This window comes from Plasmodium berghei, assembly GCF_900002375.2.
Source record: "Plasmodium berghei ANKA genome assembly, chromosome: 14".
NCBI lineage: Eukaryota > Apicomplexa > Aconoidasida > Haemosporida > Plasmodiidae > Plasmodium > Plasmodium berghei.
The window spans coordinates 2462904-2482804 of NC_036172.2; the positions used below are offsets into that span (position 1 = coordinate 2462904).

Genomic DNA, 19901 nt, shown 5'->3' on the forward strand with positions numbered 1-19901 from the left:
TTTCGGATGACGAATTAATTGTGTACAAATTACCATTAATTTTTATTTTAATACAATTTTCGTTAATAAGTACTTTGTTAATTTTTTAAAATATTTTTTTAGTGTTATATGGTTTTAGATCTTTATAAGCAATTGCTCTATAGCATTTAAAGCGAATACGTGAATAGATATCACAAAAAACATTATGTTGAATGCGTTATGATGTGGTTAAGTAATAAATTAAAACAGCTATCAGAGGTAGATTCGACTCAATCCATCGATTTAAGTACGTTTTATTCTAAATATATATTAAACAGTGTTTGGTATGAACTAATTGAGAATGGCATAGATCCATAAAATGAGTAAACTTTATAAAATATTTAAATAAGTGTATAATATTGTTTCAAATAATGAAAACGAAAACTTAAATTTGATGGACTATTTCAATAATAACATTGTTGGACAGTATAAACTACTTATTACTGAAGCCTCTGTTAATACCCACAATAACCTATATTATAGGCTATCGACTATTGTTAAACATATTTATAAAAATTTTATAAATAACTACAGTAAGGATAACTAGAGAGATAATACTTTTCCCGAATTTTCAAATTCCAGGAGAATACGTGGAGATTTGATGCCTGGCTCTGGAGCATTTTGTGTTTCTTCTATATCTGACCGAAAAGTGTCTAATTCGGAAGAAGGCACGATTGAAACAAAGGGGAATCCAGGTAATGGCTTAGAAAATGATGCGAAAATAAAAGATACAGATAATCAACCACAGTACAGGCACTGATCCAGAGAGTTTAAAGAATTGTCAAGTCATTGTCAAAGATGAAAATCGTAATATAAATGAGGTATCATAAATTACAGAAATGGACCAAGAAAAATCACAACAAAAACAAGAGATGTTTCTGAGCACATGTATTTTATATAAATTTTATGATTTTGTTGTAGGCTTTGGTAACTATATAAGAAATACAATGTTTAATTATTTAGAAACGGTTATCAATAAATTGAGTACCTCATTCAATAAAACCATTATTGGTTTAATAGAGATTCAGAAAAATCTAAACTCTTAAAATCAGAGCATATATCAGATATTCCAGAATCTGAACTAATTCAAATTGCCCCCGAAAAAAATGAAGAACCAAATACACAATTGTTTCTCAACCAGCTTCTGAAGAGCCACAGAAAGATGATATCAATGTCATATAAAATCCAGTGATTAAACCAGAAAGATCTGTAACCGAAGTAAAAGGAAATAAAGCAATAGGAATAGATGATAATATACTCAAAAAATACAAAGAAATTTAATTATCAATTATAGTTTTTTTAACACCTATTACTTTAGCTATTATGCACAAGGCAAATAAAAAGAAAATTATGAAGTGTACAATTTTAAAAATGTTTCTTCACTATAAAATATTATACATTTTTACTATTTTTATGTTAGTATTTAGCATTTGTATGGAGAAAGGAATTTAAGAAAAAAAAAACATGAAAAAGGTCGTAAAGGTTCAGGATTTAGGGTAGTATATAATAATAAATTAATATTGATATTTATTATATATTATTCTTAAGTATAATAATATGTAAAGGTTTGTTGTATTTATAGCCATATTTGTATTACAAATATAAGTTTACTTTTTTTAAATAATATTAATAAGTTCAACATATTTAATATACATTTTTGGATAGACAAATTAAAATGGTTAAGTAGAAAAAGAAATAAGTATAAGTTACATGTTTTTTTTTGGATGCATATTTTATAAAATCATTATATTATCTATTGTTTTTATGCCTTGGATTTTTTCTTAAAAATTAAATAAATTTTTTTTAAAGCACATACAAAAAATTAATTTTTGTTTTTTTCAAACAATGATTAAAAAAATATATAAACAGATGGTTGAAAATATATGCAATAAATATAATTATTTTATTTAATCAAAATATAAAATATTAAAAAATAAAGTCTATAAAATTTTAAGAAAATTTATTATAAATATATGTAAATAAATCCTCTGATTGTGGGTGTATCAAAGTGGTTTATATTAATATTATTATGATATATAATAGTGGCTCTTTGCAATATTTTTTATATTTCCAAATATTGTGGAAAATTGGTAATTTTTATACCGTTGTCTGTGAATATTGATTTGGATTATTGGGGTTGTTCAAAGATGCTTCCCAAGATATTCTAGTTGAATTTAAAAACATTTGAAATTCGATTTTTGTGTGCTCAATGATGGATAAAATATAAGCTTCTATGGCAGGTGTAGGAATATTATAATTTTGTAAAGACGACACAATTATGTTAAAAAAACCTTCTAATTTTGTTCTAAAAGATTGATTCCATATAGCAAGTCTTTCTTCTTGGGTTAGTTCAAATTCGTCTGAAAGAATATTATATTGTGAGAGCATGTTATTAACAGTGGATTCACAAAGTTCATCCATACTATAAATTAAATTTAAACGATCCATTATAAAATCAGAATCTAAATATGGGATTGTATTTAAATTTTGATTATTAAAAGCAGTACCATTATTATTGGCATGAGCATTAGCGAGATTCGTTAACAAATTTATTATGATATCCTCGTTATTGCCGATATTAGTATTATCCTCTGGTAAACATTCTTGACGAATAATTTGATTAATAATAGGAAAAGAATATTCTGGAAATAATGTATGTGTTTCAGGATTAATGCCTTCTAATTCATTTTCCACCTGGGTAGTTGTACCATGTAAAAAATCGTCCGATCCTTGTGGTATGGCTCTTAAAATTCTTTTTAAATGCTCTCCATTTTGTTTAATATTCTGATATGGGGTATTTTTATGAGTCAGATTGTGATAACAACTAAGTATAATGTTTGTAAAAAAAAATCATATATATAATAATATATATAAAGAGAAATAAAGAATGATTATATTTTTGCAATTTTTATTTTATAATATATATACAAAATACCAAAGTTATATATATGAATGAGTTTATATATAACTCAGTTTTATATGTATATTTACTTTATGTCCGGTTGTTGGTAACTAGTACCATGCTGCAAAAATGTTAATATAGCAAGGTTTAATATAACAGCTATCATTCTGATTCTGAGGGGATGTACGAATATAATTTTTGATATTAATTCGAATTGTTATTATTAGTACATTTATTGCCAAAATTGAGTGAGTGATCTGAGTGGGGGAACCTATTTTTTTTAATAAATTTTATATATTTTTTGAATTTCTATAGATATTTTTTAATTATAAAATTAAATAAAAACAAATTTATATTAATATAACTGAAAACAATAAGATATAAATCTGAATAATTATAATAAATTAATATTTAATATTATTAATATATATGAGGATACCCTACATGAGATAGAACAATACTTTTTGCAAAAATGAATAATTCAAATGATAAATTAAAAAAAACGTGATGAAAAAATAATTTAAAATAAATGTTGCTTAATATATAAAATTTTAATATTCCTCTAAGACTCTGAATTTTTTTTCTTGCATACAGAAAATTGTGACACATGTATAAATATTTATATAATTTTCAGAAAAAAACGTATTTATATATATTATAATAGTTAATTTAATTTTTATTACAAAAATTTACTATATCTATAAATATCATTGCTTTTTTAAAAAAATATAATAATTAATACTGTGATATATTAAAAAAATTATTAAATGTTTTTGTGACTATGTATTTATTTTTATGGTTGAACTTGCAAATTATATGTGGCTATTTTATCTTAATTAAAGTTATATATAATTTTGCATATTTTATTTGGGATTTTATATTATTATTTATTATTTTTGAATAACCATTTTCACTCCCCCTCTATATAAAAATATATGTTTTTTCCATTTTAATTGTGTTGGTTTTATTTGTTTAACTACAATATATAATATATAGCTGCTTGTCGTGGATATGAATGATGGACAAAATTTATTGTGGCTGGACTAAACATAATGATTGTTATTTATAGCATGTAATAAATTGTCGTAAATAAATCCCATTGTTGTATTTTTATGGAATTATTGATTATATATATTGTATGTACTCAGGCCATTAAATAATTTTTTTAAAAAGAAATAAACCATGAAAACCTCTCTTCTGTGGTAATCAATTTGGTAAACATTTCATTCATTTCTGAGTTTTTTTAATATATTTCGCCATCCTATGAAAAATATATAGGTATATAATATACCTTCTTTTAAAATTGCTAGGGTTCAGGATTTATGGTTATTAATTTGTTTATAATTTGATCATATTTATTTGTCTATAAATGATGATTAAATATATATACTATACCCGTATGTTTAATCTCTAAATTAAGTCCAAATATACACCCCCAAAGGAACATCGCCATTAATATGAAAGGGGTTGCATAACATTTTTTCCATAAAGTGTAATATAGATTTAATATGATTAAAATAAAATAGCATATTGAATATATTAATATAGATGTTGACTATATATGAATTCATATTTTCTTTGTCATAATTATTTATTACATAAAACTTGTTAACACATAGTTATATTGAATTATACATATCATAATATATTTCTTTATTTGATGAAGCATTTTATTTAGTAAAACTTATTATTTGTATCATATTTGTTTAATTTAAATCGTATTTTGATAACCGAATAATATAATAATTTTATATATCAGAGTATAAATTATAATTAGATTCATTTGGAGCAATTGTCTACATTATAATATACCTTCAGGTTAATGAGTATATTTTTATTGTTAATTAAACACATTACCAATATATAATAGATAGTCATAAAATACAGATGTATAAAATATCGATCGAGATTCGAGACTACAACGATATCTATAAAATATGTTTTATGCTTCTAATATTTTTAGTAACACATAAAAATTGAACTAGATATACAATATTTTTGAAGTTTTAATTGTAGTTACTATTCTCTTTTTGTATTTCCTTTACATTTGTATTAAAATTAATCATTATTAATAGAAGTTGCTTTATACGCTTTAATTTATTTATGATAAGGTATATATTAGATTAATCACTATTCATTTTTAAACTTTATAGTTTTGAGGTATAAATAAATTATATTTTAAAATAGTTAAAATATAAATATATTAATAAAATTTAATGTTATAGTTTGTTATAATACTTATAAATAATTTAGTATATAAAATTAGCGTTATTGTTCTAATATAAATAACATTGTGTCAATGACTAAAACTGAAATATGTTAAATTTTGGAAATATATAGAACTATATATTAATGCAAAGTATATATAATCACAAATATATAATTTAAATATATTGTTATTACGAAATAATATATATGTTATAAAACGCTATACTTTAAAACAATGAAACAAGGAAATTACTAATTGGTTTAAAGTATACCTCTTGAGTGCATTAATTATCTCATTGTAGTATACAGTTATGTATCATTAGTAACAACAATAATAATATTAGGTTAATATATTATTTTATTTGATAGACTACATGGATATAAATTCATTATATATATTATTAAATGTATGATTAAATTATAATTGCATGCATACAAGATAAAATGAAATATTATAACATTTATTTAAGTATGCTTTAATGCGATAATATTAGACTAACAGTACCAAGCAAAATAATATTAATAATTATACAGTTTCCTTAAAATATTATTTTCCATTATAGAACTAAATATAGTTTATTATAAAATATAAAAGCAAACTATATATTTAGAAAAATAATAGTTCTAAGTTATTTTTAATGATTAATTTTAGTATATACATTAATTGAAAGTTTTAATGGCAGAAAATACAATTAAACTATTTAGAATAAGTAAATCTTATATGGCTATATTCTTGTCTTAAAAAAGCATACTTCCCTTATCTCTCCTATCTAAAATGTAAATATAACAATTTAATTACGCATAGTTTTCTATTATACTTTAAATTTTGCATTAATACTTATTTGTGTGTTATATATTTAATATTTCTAAGTATGATTTTAAAAAAAATCTACATTTAAAGACTTAAGTTTATAAATAGTATAACAAATACAGTTTCAGTGCTAATTGCCGTTTTAAACCGTGGAAAAGATGTGCAAAATATATTATAAAATCACCCAATACGGCATATTTTTAAATTGAAGTACGTATGAATAAAAATAAAGTTATTGAAAATGTTAAAATATAATTGGAATATATATATATTAATTAAAAGTAATATTATAATTATGTAATTTGCATAGAAAATGGAACATTCAACTTAATTTGTAAATGTTGCAGTTTTAATAAAGTATTGGTATATAGTATTAGAAAAAACTATATAAATATTTAATATATTTTAAAAAATTACTATTTATATACTTTTAAGGATTATAGTAATAATAACTTTTTTAATTTTTTATATTTTTGCAGTATTTAAGTTTCAGGACATTGTTTATGTTCTATATTGAAGCATATGCATAAGAAAATATAGTTTAAATTCATTATAAAAGTATATTAATTTTTATAATAATGCTCATATGAGTGTCGTTAAGGATAACAATTTATTCAAAATTGTATTATATATACATATGATAAAACATGTATTAAACACCCTAAAACAAGGTAATTTATCTATCATAACAAAAATATAATATTCTTTTAGTAATAATATTATATTATTATTACATATTAATTTTAAATTGAAATTAATAATAAAAATATTTTTATCTACAGATAATTGCTGTATATAGGGTTAAATAATTGTATTACCTATTTTAGTATATATATAAATATGATATCCCCTTAACCTAGAGATTATAAATTATATTCCATCATAATGAATGATGATCTAGTATATACACTTTTTGATATTATATTACCTATAAACTTCATTAAGTTTTATTTTAATATCATTTTCTTAATACATATTTTTATCTTTTTTTTTAAATGGTTTCTTAGTGTCAAAAATTTGATCTTTTGAGGATGCATTTACCCGATGAATTAAGGGGAACCGCAAGATATGAATTTAAAAAAATTAATAATTACAAAAAGTATTGCCCTAGTGAAAACTGCAATACTGATCTCGAAAAAATTACAATTGGATTTTTATGGTTACTTGAACACTGCTATTCTATATCCAAAGATAGAAATTATAATGAAAATAATACTAATACATTTTTCCTATATATGATTTCATGGTTTAGTTACCAATTAAATCAAATCGCAGGGAACGGTTCCACCAAAATAAACGATTTTTATACTAATCATGTAATTAATAATCGTAAATATGATAATTTTACAAATACTGCCTATAAATTTACAGAAATTAAGGAATTCATAAATGAACGAAAAAATTTGTTGAATATTAATATTAAAGATATGTCTAAATTTTATGATGCATTCAAATTAATATGTAGTATGTATGGTAATGTTGCAAAGAATGAAAAAGGCGGCATACTGTCAAATAATGCGAATGATTTTGTTAACAAATATACAGAACTTAAAGATGGCAGTAATATTGAAGGTACCCTACATAGTCAAATATTGTCTGCTTTATTAACTGATTATGATAATATAAAAAAGAAATGTAACAATATTCCATCCCTTCTAGAGACAAAAATAGAACAAACTACTGTAATAAAATCTGAAAATAATTTTGAACAAACTTCTGCACAAACATCTAGAGTTACATCAAGTTCGCCGATAGGAAACAAATTATTTATAGTTTTATCGATATTTGGTGCAATAGCATTTTTTTGGGGAATATCCTATAAGGTAAGTAATAAGGAATTAAAAAATTATATTCATTATATATATGCAAACGCTAGCAAAAATATCACACGCTTCTTAACGTTTTATATTAGTATTCGTTATTTGGATTTCGGAAACGAGCTCAAAAACAATATTTAAGAGAAAAACTAAAAAAATAAAGAAGAAAATGAATAATTGACATAATATTCGAAGAGTAATGGCTATCTCAGGAATAATAATAATGATTGATATGTGTTAAGAAGTTGTCTATTTGGTCATAATTTTATATAGCTTTTATGTTGTTGATCAGGGTTGAGGTTGTGTTTATGGAACCCATATATGGGTTAGGGCTAAATATTATATTATATTTAATTTTTTATAATTTGAAAACTAATTAAATATATACACTATGCCCATATGTTTAATATCGAAATGACGTCCAAATATGCACCCCAAAAGGGACATAAGTTAACATAAAAGGCGTTACATAACACATTTTCATAAGTTATAATATATATAAATGCGTGTTCATGCCAATTTAATATGATTAAAATAAAATGTCTATATTGCATATATTAATTAATATTATGCTATATCATAATTTTCATTATATAAAACTTGTTAACCCAGAGATATATTGGATTATGCATATCATAATATGTTTCATTTGATGAAAATATTATTTAGTAAAACTTATGATTTGTATTATTTATTTTGATTCAAATCGTATTTTTATAACCGAACAGTATAATAATTTTATATATCAGAGTATAATTATAATTCGATTCATTTTGAATATTCATCTACATTACAATATATATTCATATTAATGTATGTGTTTTTAAAATTAATTAAACACATTACTAACATATAATAAATAACCATAAAATATAGATTCATAAATATCGATCGAGAATAGACAATATAACATAGTCTATAAAATATTGCTATGCTTCTAACATATTTTGAAGTTTTAATTGTAGTTTCTATTCTCTTTTTGTATTTTACATTTTTGTTAAAAATAATTAGTATTAATAGAAGTTGATTTATATGTTTTAATTTGTTTATCATAAGATATAATAATAGATTAATCACTATTCATTTTTAAACATTATAGTTTTTTTGTATAAATATATTATATTTAAAATTGTTAAAAAATAAAATATAAGTATATTAATAAAGTTTAATATTATATTTTGTTCTAATAATTGTAAATAATATGATAGATAGAATGCGTTATTATTATATGCCTATAATTATAAACTAGTAAAATATTATACCAATAACTAATACTGAAATATTTTAAATTTAGGAAACATATACAATTATATATTAATCCAAAGTATATAAAAAAGTATGTAGTAATTAATTTGAACTAACAATATTTTTATTAGGTTATATATATACAAATTCACAAATATATAATTTAAATATATCGTTATTACAAAATAATATATGTTTTAAAATACTTAATTTAAAAACTATGAAACAAGGAAATATTATAAATTGATTTAAAGTATTTTTATTAAGCGCATTAATTATTCCGTTGTGCCATACAGTGATACAGCAGTAGCAATAATTATAGTAATAGCAGTAGATAAACGTATTAAATGCGAGCAGATCATTAAATTAATTTGATTCGAATACGTTGATATATATTAATTATATATATTATTAAAGGTATGATAAGATTAAATGAAATATTATAACATTTATTTAAGTATGCATTGATGCGATAATATTAGAATTAATACTACCAAGCAAAATAATATTAATAATTTTATAGTTTACTCAAAAATATAGTTTTTCATTTTGGATTTGAGTTAACTATTATAAAATGTGCAGTATAATATTATTTATTAAAATATAAAAGCAAATTATATATTTAGAAAAGTAATAATTATAAGTTGTTTTTAATTTATACATTAATTGAAAGTTTTAATGGTAAAAAATATAAGGTATAATTAAACTATGTAGAATAAGTAAATCTTATATGGCTGCATCCTTGTCTTAAAAAGCATACTTCCCTTATCTCTCCTCTCAAAGTGCAATATATCAACATAATACACATAGTTTTCTATTATACTTTAAAATTTGTATCAATACTTATTTATGTGTTAATATTTAATAAGTATTATTTAAAAAAATGTATTTAGAGTCTTATTTAAGCTTATAAATAACATAATAAATACGGTTTCAGTGATAATTGTCGTTTTAAACCATGGAAAAGATGTGCAAAAAATATTACAAAATTATAAAATAAGGTATATTTCTAAATTGAATTATATAGGAATAAAGATAAAATTATGTATATGCAATTAAAAAAGGGAACAATGCAACTTATTTTGTAAATGCTATAATTTTAGAAAAAACAACATTATATATTATAAGAAACAAGTATATAAATATTTAATATATTTAAAAAAATAACTATTTATATACTTTTAAGGATTATAGTAATAATAGGATTTTTTATTTTTTAGATTTATACAGTATTTAAGTTTCAGGGCATTGTTTATGTTCTATATTAAAGCATATGCATAAGAAAATATAGTTTAAATTCATTATAAAAATATATTCATTTTTATAATAATTCTCATATGAGTGTTATTAAGGATAATAATATATGCAAAATTGTATTATATATATACATGATAAAACATGTATTAAATACCCCCAAAACAAGATAATTTATCTAACTACCATAAAATTATATATTGTCCCATATTATCTTTAAATTTATATTAAGAATAATAAAAATAATTTTATTTACAGAAAGTTGCTGCATATAGGGTTAAATAATTGTATTACCTATTTTAGTATATATATAATATGATATCCCCTTAACCTAGAAACTATAAATTATATTCATCATAATGGATGATACTCTAGTATGTACATTTTTTTATATTATATTTCCTATAAACTTCATTAATTTTTATTTTAATATCATTTTCTTAACACATATTTTTATCATTTTTTTTAAATGGTTTCTTAGTGTCAAAAATTTGATGTTTTGAGGTATTATTTAACAGATGAATTAGGGGGAACCGCAAAATTTGAATTTAAACAAATTACAAATTTCAAAAAGTACTGCCCTAGTGAAAACTGCAATACTGATCTCGAAAAAATTACAATTGGATTTTTATGGTTACTTGAACACTGCTATTCTATATCCAAAGATAGAAATTATAATGAAAATAATACTAATACATTTTTTCTATATATTATTTTATGGTTAAGTTACAAATTAAATCAAATCACAGGCCTAAAGTTCACTAAAATAAACGATTTTTATACTAATCAAGTAAATAATAGTGGTAAATATAGTGAATTTATAAGTGATTCCAGTAAGTTTACAGATCTTAATGGATTCATAGATAAACAAAAAGATTTGTTAAATATTAATATTGAAGATCTGTCTAAATTTTATGATGCATCCAAATTAATATGTAGTATGTATGGTAAGATTGCACAGAATAAAACAGTTGACACACTGTTAAATGCTGCTAGTTTTGTTAGCAAATATAAAGAGCTCAATAACTATAATATTGAAGATACTGCACGTAGTAAAATATTTTTTGTTTTATCAACTGATTATAATAATTTAAAAAATGAATGCAAAGGTGCTCAATGTAGAAATTTCCCAACCTTTCAGAGATAAACAAATCACAAAATACTACAAAAAGTCCTGAAAAAACATCTGCAACTAATTCTGTACAAACTTCTGAACAAAATTCTGAACTAATTTCTGCACAAACATCTGAAGTTACATCAAGTTCGTCGATAGGAAACAAATTATTTACAGTTTTATCGGTATTTGGTGCAATAGCATTTTTTTTAGGAATTTCTTATAAGGTAAATAATAAGGAATTTAAAAATAATTTTCATTATATATATGGAAACGTTAACAAAAAAATCATACGTTTACCGTTTTTATATTAGTATTCGTTATTTGGATTTCGGAGGCGAGCTCAAAAACAATATTTAAGAGAAAAAATAAAAAATATAAAGAATAGAATGAGCCATTAATATATGATTAAAAGAGAGTGACTATTTCAGGAATAATAATAATGATTAATATATTTTAAGAAGCTGCCTATTTGGTCATAATTTTTGCATAATTTTTATATAGTTTTTATGTTGTGGAATCCATATTGGGGTTATGTATTATATTGTATTTAATTTTGAGCATTTTTATAATATTTATTAGTTTAAGTATTTGTTTTAAATATGTATAGGATAAGTTGTAGTTTTTAATATTTATATTAAGTCTAAATATGTAAGAGAAAAAATGAGGATGAAAATAAACGAATAAAGTAATATATTTTGATAATTATAAGAATTTGATTTCGTGTTAATATAACTTAATTGTAAATGTGTTGAACTATGTCTTTTTGCATTTTATTGTTAATTTTTGGTTAGTGGTTTATGGGGCAATTTATCGAATATTTGAATTGACTTGGTCCTAGAAGAGAATTTCGATTTAAATAATTACAATGCACGATATGAGAAACTGGGGGAGAATGAAGGGAAGTAAGGAAAAACATGAAAAAGGTTATAAATTGAGTTTATGAGGAAATGGGATTATTAAATACATAGAAAGCTATAGAGGCCGACCCTGTACCATTTATTAATTTATTTTTTGTTGTTTATAAAAAAAGACAATTCTTTAGAATGATAAATTTAATTAACTTATATTTGAAGTAGGATTTAAAGAATAATAAATAGTAAATTTGCCTATTAATATAAAGAAGTACCGTGTATATATGATACAGGTCAAAACATGTTTCTTATTTTATAACAAAACATAAAATAAATTATCTATTATACTGTATTATAATATTTCTTTGCCTTTAATTATTATTTATAAAAGTCGAATATTGTATTGTTTAAATACAGGTGTCTTAACATCTGTTAAATGAATATGGTGAAAATAAAAGTTAATAGCATTAAATATATTTCATTTTTTGATTTTGGATAAAAATAAATTGGAATCTCTTTCAATATATTGGTTTTATATGTATTAATTTTGTGATTTAATATTGTAATTTTATTATTAATTTGGATTGAATTTGAAAATATGTATATTTTATATTATTTTAATAGAAATCATATATTTGATGTTGCATATTCAGAGATATGTTTATAAATAAAATTATTACATACCAATATATAAAAAAATATATTTTTATACAAAATCGGTAAATAAAATGGAGAATATTATTAAGTAATACTTAAAATTGGAGAAGTATAACAAATAAGAAACCATTTAAATGTAAATAGCAACGATGTTTTGTTAATGCTTTCATTATATGTTTGTATTTATTCATATAAAAAAAATATATGTATCTAATATTTTATTATTTTAATTGATATTTATTAATATTTTCGTATTAAACAATGATAGAAAAATATAGTTTTATAAAATATTAAAACCGTGCCACTAAAAGCACCAACGTATTATAAATTATATTAAAAACGGTGTATTTTTTAGATAAAAGTTAATATTTATTTGAAAAAAATATAATATTTATATCCATAAACAATTTTAATGAATATAACGAAATTTATTACAATAATACATTTATAAATTCTATAGAAATTGCAAAAAGTTAATAAATGAAATAAATTCGTTTTTTTTATAGATATATTCATAAAGTTTAGAACAAAAAACTAGTAAATATTACTATTTTGTGAATAAATATCAAGTTATCAACATTATCTCAAACTACATATATTAGTTCATTTATTTAATAAATAAAGGTAAAAATGAGAGTCAGTGTTTTAAAATATGTTCTTTTTTCAATTGTTATTTGTTCTTTTGAATATGCCAAAAATGTAAGTTATACTTTATTTTCTTTTATTATTAATAATATTTCATTATAGTTTTCGCATTTATTTATTTCACAATAGCCTTATATTATTGTTTCATGTATTGGCAAAACACTTAAGTTAAAGAAGGGATTAAAATTAATTACATATATGTTAATAAATATTTCATTTCTTTTCAGGAACTATACTTTGTAAACTATAGAGGGATATACCTTGAAAGAAATGTAATAAACTTTAGAAATAATAGGATGTTAGCATATGCAGATAGCCAATTTGATTTAAATGAATTTTATGAATCAACTTTGAGTCTTGCAAATCAATTTAATGATTGTAATGATGGTAACAAAGAAATAACATGCCTTAGAAATATTATAGACTCACATATAAAGAAACATAAAGAAAATAATACACTACTCGATTTAAATACTGTAGATAAGAAAACTAAAAAGTTAATCAATGAGCTTCGAAAAGAATTAGAAGAAGTAAAAAAAGAGATTGATAATAAAATGAAAGGTGAATTCGCAATACAGTCTATAGATGATAAAATAATAATAAAAAAAGATGGAAATAGTTCTGTGTCAGGACATGAAGACTTTAAACAATTGGAAAATAATGAAAATAATAAAATTGCATCAAGTAATTATCATATGAAATCAAAATTGATTAAGAAATTTATAAAAGAAGGAATCAAATTTGTCCTGTCGGGGTTGGCATTTTTAGCAGTTGTTATTTCGGGACCAATAACAGGGTTGGTGTACTTAATGATACTACTCATACCGTCTGGATTTTCCACAATTTTTTTCCTTATTAGACTCAATAAATTATACATTAAATTCGAAAAAATATTAAAATAACCACTTTTTATTATTCTGGTTTATTATACATGTTTAAATGACTAGAAATAATACAATTAATAATTTATGCCATAAAAGTTATGCTTTTTACATTTTATATAATAATTAAATATAATTTAATTGCTTGTTATATTATTATATATTTTAATTTGATATATAATCACGTTATATAATTAATTTACCTGTGCTTGTTGCTTTTAAAAACTCATTTGTCCTTATGTTCATGTACATATATTATGTATTAATGGATTTTAAATGTACTAATTTTTAGCTAGTATTTATAATTATTTTAAGTAAACTTAATTTAAACGCATTTATTAACAAAATTCCAAGCTATATATAGAGTTTATGGTTCTGGTTTAGAGTTACGTTTTGGAGAACTTGTATTTTGGGTCATGGTCCTGTACTGTGGGTTATAGTTTTTCTCTATGGAATCTATGTTTTGGGTTAGGGTTATATTTTTATTAATTTGTTTATAATTTGATCATATTTATTTGTCTATAAATTGTGATTAAATATATATACTATATTCATATGCTTAATCTCGAAATTAAGTCCAAATATACACCCCCAAAGGAACATCGCCATTAATACAAAGGGGTTGCATAACATTTTTTCCATAAAGTATAATATTGATTTAATATGATTAAAATAGCATATTGAATATATTAATATAGATATTGACTATATATGAATTCATATTATCTATATCATAATTATTTATTACATAAAACTTGTTAACTCATAGTTATATTGAATTATGCATATCATAATATATTTCTTTATTTAGTAAAGCCTATAATTTGTGTTATTATTATTTTAATTCAAATTGTATTTTTATAACCGAAAAGTATAATAATTTTATATATCAGAGTATAAATTTTAATTCGATAAATTTTGAACATTCATCTACAACATAATATACCTTCAGGTTAATGGGTATATTTTTAAGATTAATTAAACATATTGCAATCTATAATAGATAATCATAAAATATCGATCGAAGTTCGACGACACAACGATATCTATAAAATGTGTTTTATGCTTCTAATATTTTTAGCAACACATAAAAATTGAACTAGATATACAATATTTTTGAATTTTTAATTGTAGTTACTATTCTATTTTTGTATTTCCTTTACATTTGTATTAAATTAATTAGTATTAATATAAGTTGCTTTATACGCTTTAATTTATTTATAATAAGGTATAAAAATAGATTAATCACTATTAATTTATAAATTTGATAGTTTTGAGGTATATATAAATTATATTTTAAAATAGTTAAAATATTAATAAAATTTTATGTTATAATACTTATAAACAATTTTGTATATAAAATTAGCGTTATTGTTCTAATATAAATAACATTGTGTCAATGACTAAAACTGAAATATGTTAAATTTGGGAAATATATACAATTATATATTAATGCAAAGTATATAGAACAGGTATGTAATAATTAGCTTAATTTAACTAATAATATTTTTATTATGTTACTATATATATATAAAATCACAAATATATATTTTAAATATATTGTTATTACAAAATAATATATGTTCCAAAATACTTAATTTAAAAACTATGAAACAAGGAAATATTATACATTGATTTAAAGTATTTTTATTAAGCGCACTAATTATCCCGTCATACTATACAGTGATATAGCAGTAACAATAATAATAGTAATAACAATAGATAAAAGCATTAAATACGAACAAATCATTAAATTAATTCGATTCAAATACGTTGATATATATTAATTATATATATTATTAAACTTGTAATAAGAATAAAATTGTATGCACAAAAAATCAAATGAAATATTATAGCCTTCAACGAAGTATACCTTTAATGTGCTAATATTAAAACTAACATTACCAAACAAAATAATATTAGTAATTCTATAGTTTACTTAAAAATATAGTTTATTATAAAACATGTAGTACAATATTATTTATTAAAATTAAAAAGCAAACTATATATTTAGAAAAATAATAGTTCTAAGTTATTTTTAATGATTAATTTTAATGTATACATGAATTGAAAGTTTTAATGGTAGAAAATATAAAACACAATTAAACTATGTAGAATAAGTAAGATTGATATGGCTACATTCTTGTCTTAAAAAACATAATTCCCTTATCTCTCCTCTCAAAGTGCAATATACCAACCTAATACATATAGTTTTCATCATACTTTAAAATTTGCATCAATACTTATTTATATGTTATACATTTAATATTTACTAAGTATTATTAAAAAAATGCATTAAGAGTCTTATTTAAGCTTATAAATAATATAATAAATGTGGTTTGAGTGCTAATTGCCGTTTTAAACCGTGGGAAAGATGTGCAAAATATACTATAAAATTATATAATAAGATATTTTTCTAAATTGAATTATATAGGAATAAAAATAATATTAAAATTATGTATATCAATTAAAAAAGGGAACAATGCAACTTATTTAATAACTGTTATAATTTTAGAAAAATTTATATTATATATTATAAGAAACAAGTATATAAATATTTAAAATATATTAGAAAAAATATATTTATATACTTTAAGGATTATAGTAATAATATAATTTTAGAAAAAACTGTATTATATATTATAAGAAACAAGCATATAAAAATTTAATATATTCCTTTTCTACGTTCAAACTACTTTAAATTTATTATAAAAGTATATTAATTTTTGTAATAAAGTTATACCAGATGTTAGTAAGAATAGCATTTTTGTATAAAATTCATTATATATATATTTAATTAAAATGTATTAAGCAATCCTCTATTTAAGTTAATTTAGCTAATTATCATAAATATAAATGTAACTTTTCTTTAGTAATAATATTATTTTATTATTCCATATTAATTTATTATTAAAAAGTTATAATATATTTAACTACAGACAGTTGTTATATATAAGGTCGAAGTGTTTGCGTCACATATTGTGGGCAACGTATATAAAACAGCACCATTCTACTCAATTTACAAATCTAAAATAAAATTCCATTATAATGAATGACGGCATGGTATATAAATTTTTTAATACTAATAATTTCTTTTACATTTTTTGATATTGTATTACATATAAATATCATTAAACTTTATTTTAATAAAAATTTTAATAATGCACATTTTTATTAATTGTTTTTAAATTTTTTCTTAGTGTAGAAGATTCCTGGCTATAAGAAACTCGTTTCCCGATCAATTGGTTAATGGAGAGTATAAAATTAATGATGATCAACATTTCAAACAGTATTGTAGTAATCAAAAATGTGATAAGGATATCGATAAAATTAATGCTGGATGTTTATTGTTATTTAATGAATTGTTTGGGAGTACTTATTCATTTAATAATCATGCAAAAAATAACATCGATGTTGTTTATTACATTATTATATGGTTAAGTTATATGTTAAGCCTAAAATCACATGACACTGTCACCAATCTAAATGATTTTTATAATCAATATATAAATATAAATGAGAAGTATAAACAGTCTATAACTGGTGTTACGGGGTATAATAGTTATAAGGAAATCATAGATAAAAAAATGGATTTGTTGAATATGGATATTAAAGATATATCTAAATTTTATGCTCCATTTAAATTATTATATGAAATGTATACAAATTTTCATGAAAGCACGTCAAATTGCAAAACATGTTCGAAAAATGCTAATCAATTTGTTGAAAAATATAAAAAACTCAATGAAGATTCTAATAATAATGATAGCAGTCCATATAGAAAAATATTGTCTATATTATCAACTGATTATAATAATTTAAAAAATAAATGTAAAGATGTTAATGATAGCGATTTTCCAACCCTTCCAAATATAAAAACACCACAAAATGGTACAAAAAGTTCTACACAAACTTCAGAACAACATTCTGGACAAATTTCTGGACAAATTTCGGAAGATCCATCATCAAGTTCGTCGATAGGAAACAAATTATTTACAGTTTTATCGATATTTGGTGCAATAGCATTTTTTTTAGGAATTTCTTATAAGGTAAATAATAAGGAATTAAAAAAAAATTTTCATTATATATATGTAAACATTAACAAAAATATCACACGCTTCTTAACGTTTTATATTAGTATTCGTTATTTGGATTTCGGAAACGAGCTCAAAAGCAACATTTAAGAGAAAAAATAAAAATATAAAGAGAATGAATTAGTAATATATGATTCAAAGAGAATGACTATTTCAGGAATAGTAATAATTATTTATATACTTTAAGAAACTATCTATTTGGAAATAATTTTTGACTATAATTTTGCATAATTTTTATATAGTTTTTATGTTGTAGAACCCATATTCGGGTTAGGGTTAAATGCTATATTGTATTTAATTATTTATAATTTGAACACTAATTAAATATATATACTATAACCGTATGCTTAATCTCGAGCTGAATTCCAAATATGCAACCCAAAAGTGGATATAACTATTAATACGAAAGGGGTTGTATAACATATTTTCCATAAAACATAATATATACAATTGAGTGTTCATTCCGATTTAATATGATTAAAATAAAATATCTATATTGCATATATTAATATAGATATTGACTGTATATGAATTCATATTATTCTATATGATAATTGCCTATTATATAAGCCTTGATAACCCAGAGCTATATTGAATTATGCATATCATAATATGTTTTTTTATTTGATGAAAATTTTATTTAATAAAACACATGATTTATATCATATTTATTTTGATTTAAATCGTATTATCCAACTGAACTGTAATAATATAGATTCATAAAATATCGATCGATATTCGACAATAAAATGTTATCTATAAAAGGCATTTTATGCATCTAACATTTTAGTAATACATAAAAAATGCACTATAGATATATTATAATAAATTTATAAATTATGAATATATATAATACTCATTTTTTTCATTTCAATACTTTCATTTATGCTAATGTTCTAATTTATATTAATAGAACTACTTATATATATATTAATTTATTTATCATAAGGTATAATAATAGATTAATCGCTATTAATTTTTAAGCTTTATAGTTTTAAGTATAAATGTATTACATTTAAAATTGTTAAAAAATAAAATATAAATATATTAATAAAATTTCATATCATATTTTGTTATAATAATTATAAAAAATATGATAGATAAAACTAGAGTTATTATTATATATCTATATATATAAACTAGTAAAATGCTCTAATAACTAATATTGGAATATTTTTTTATTGTGGAAACTTCATATAATTAATTTTAATATTATCGAAAAGAAAAATAATAACTAATTTAATTTGAACTAATTATTTTTATTAGGTTATCATATATAAATTAATAAATATGTATTATAAATATATTGTTTTACGAGATAGTATATATGTTCTAAAATGTTATACTTTAAACAATGAAACACGGAAATATTATACTTGGATTAAAAATATTTATTTTAAG

At 21.1% G+C, this 19901-nt stretch overlaps 4 protein-coding genes and 1 pseudogene across 4 annotated transcripts, besides 1 other annotated feature; 4 read left to right on the forward strand and 1 right to left on the reverse strand.

The window, feature by feature from the left end:
* Nucleotides 1–2115: 2115 nt before the first annotated feature.
* PBANKA_1465100 (Plasmodium exported protein, unknown function) lies at nucleotides 2116–3086 on the reverse strand (the record flags this gene model as incomplete). Its single annotated transcript, XM_034568041.1, has 2 exons — nucleotides 2116–2842; nucleotides 3010–3086. The coding sequence occupies 2 exons, from the start codon at nucleotides 3084–3086 to the stop codon at nucleotides 2116–2118; spliced, it is 804 nt and encodes a 267-aa protein (XP_034424478.1).
* Nucleotides 3087–6824: 3738 nt separating this feature from the next.
* On the forward strand, nucleotides 6825–7917 carry PBANKA_1465200 (BIR protein; the record flags this gene model as incomplete). Its single annotated transcript, XM_034568042.1, has 3 exons — nucleotides 6825–6839; nucleotides 6947–7762; nucleotides 7852–7917. 3 exons carry the CDS (start codon nucleotides 6825–6827, stop codon nucleotides 7915–7917), a joined length of 897 nt encoding a protein of 298 aa, XP_034424479.1.
* A 2697-nt stretch (nucleotides 7918–10614) lies between these two features.
* PBANKA_1465300 lies at nucleotides 10615–11770 on the forward strand (annotated as a pseudogene).
* Nucleotides 10615–11770: a sequence feature (BIR protein, pseudogene;~PIR protein, pseudogene).
* A 1740-nt stretch (nucleotides 11771–13510) lies between these two features.
* Nucleotides 13511–14427, forward strand: PBANKA_1465400 (fam-b protein; the record flags this gene model as incomplete). Its single annotated transcript, XM_034568043.1, has 2 exons — nucleotides 13511–13579; nucleotides 13753–14427. The coding sequence occupies 2 exons, from the start codon at nucleotides 13511–13513 to the stop codon at nucleotides 14425–14427; spliced, it is 744 nt and encodes a 247-aa protein (XP_034424480.1).
* A 3027-nt stretch (nucleotides 14428–17454) lies between these two features.
* Nucleotides 17455–18610, forward strand: PBANKA_1465500 (BIR protein; the record flags this gene model as incomplete). Its single annotated transcript, XM_034568044.1, has 3 exons — nucleotides 17455–17469; nucleotides 17607–18455; nucleotides 18545–18610. The coding sequence occupies 3 exons, from the start codon at nucleotides 17455–17457 to the stop codon at nucleotides 18608–18610; spliced, it is 930 nt and encodes a 309-aa protein (XP_034424481.1).
* Nucleotides 18611–19901: the final 1291 nt, after the last annotated feature.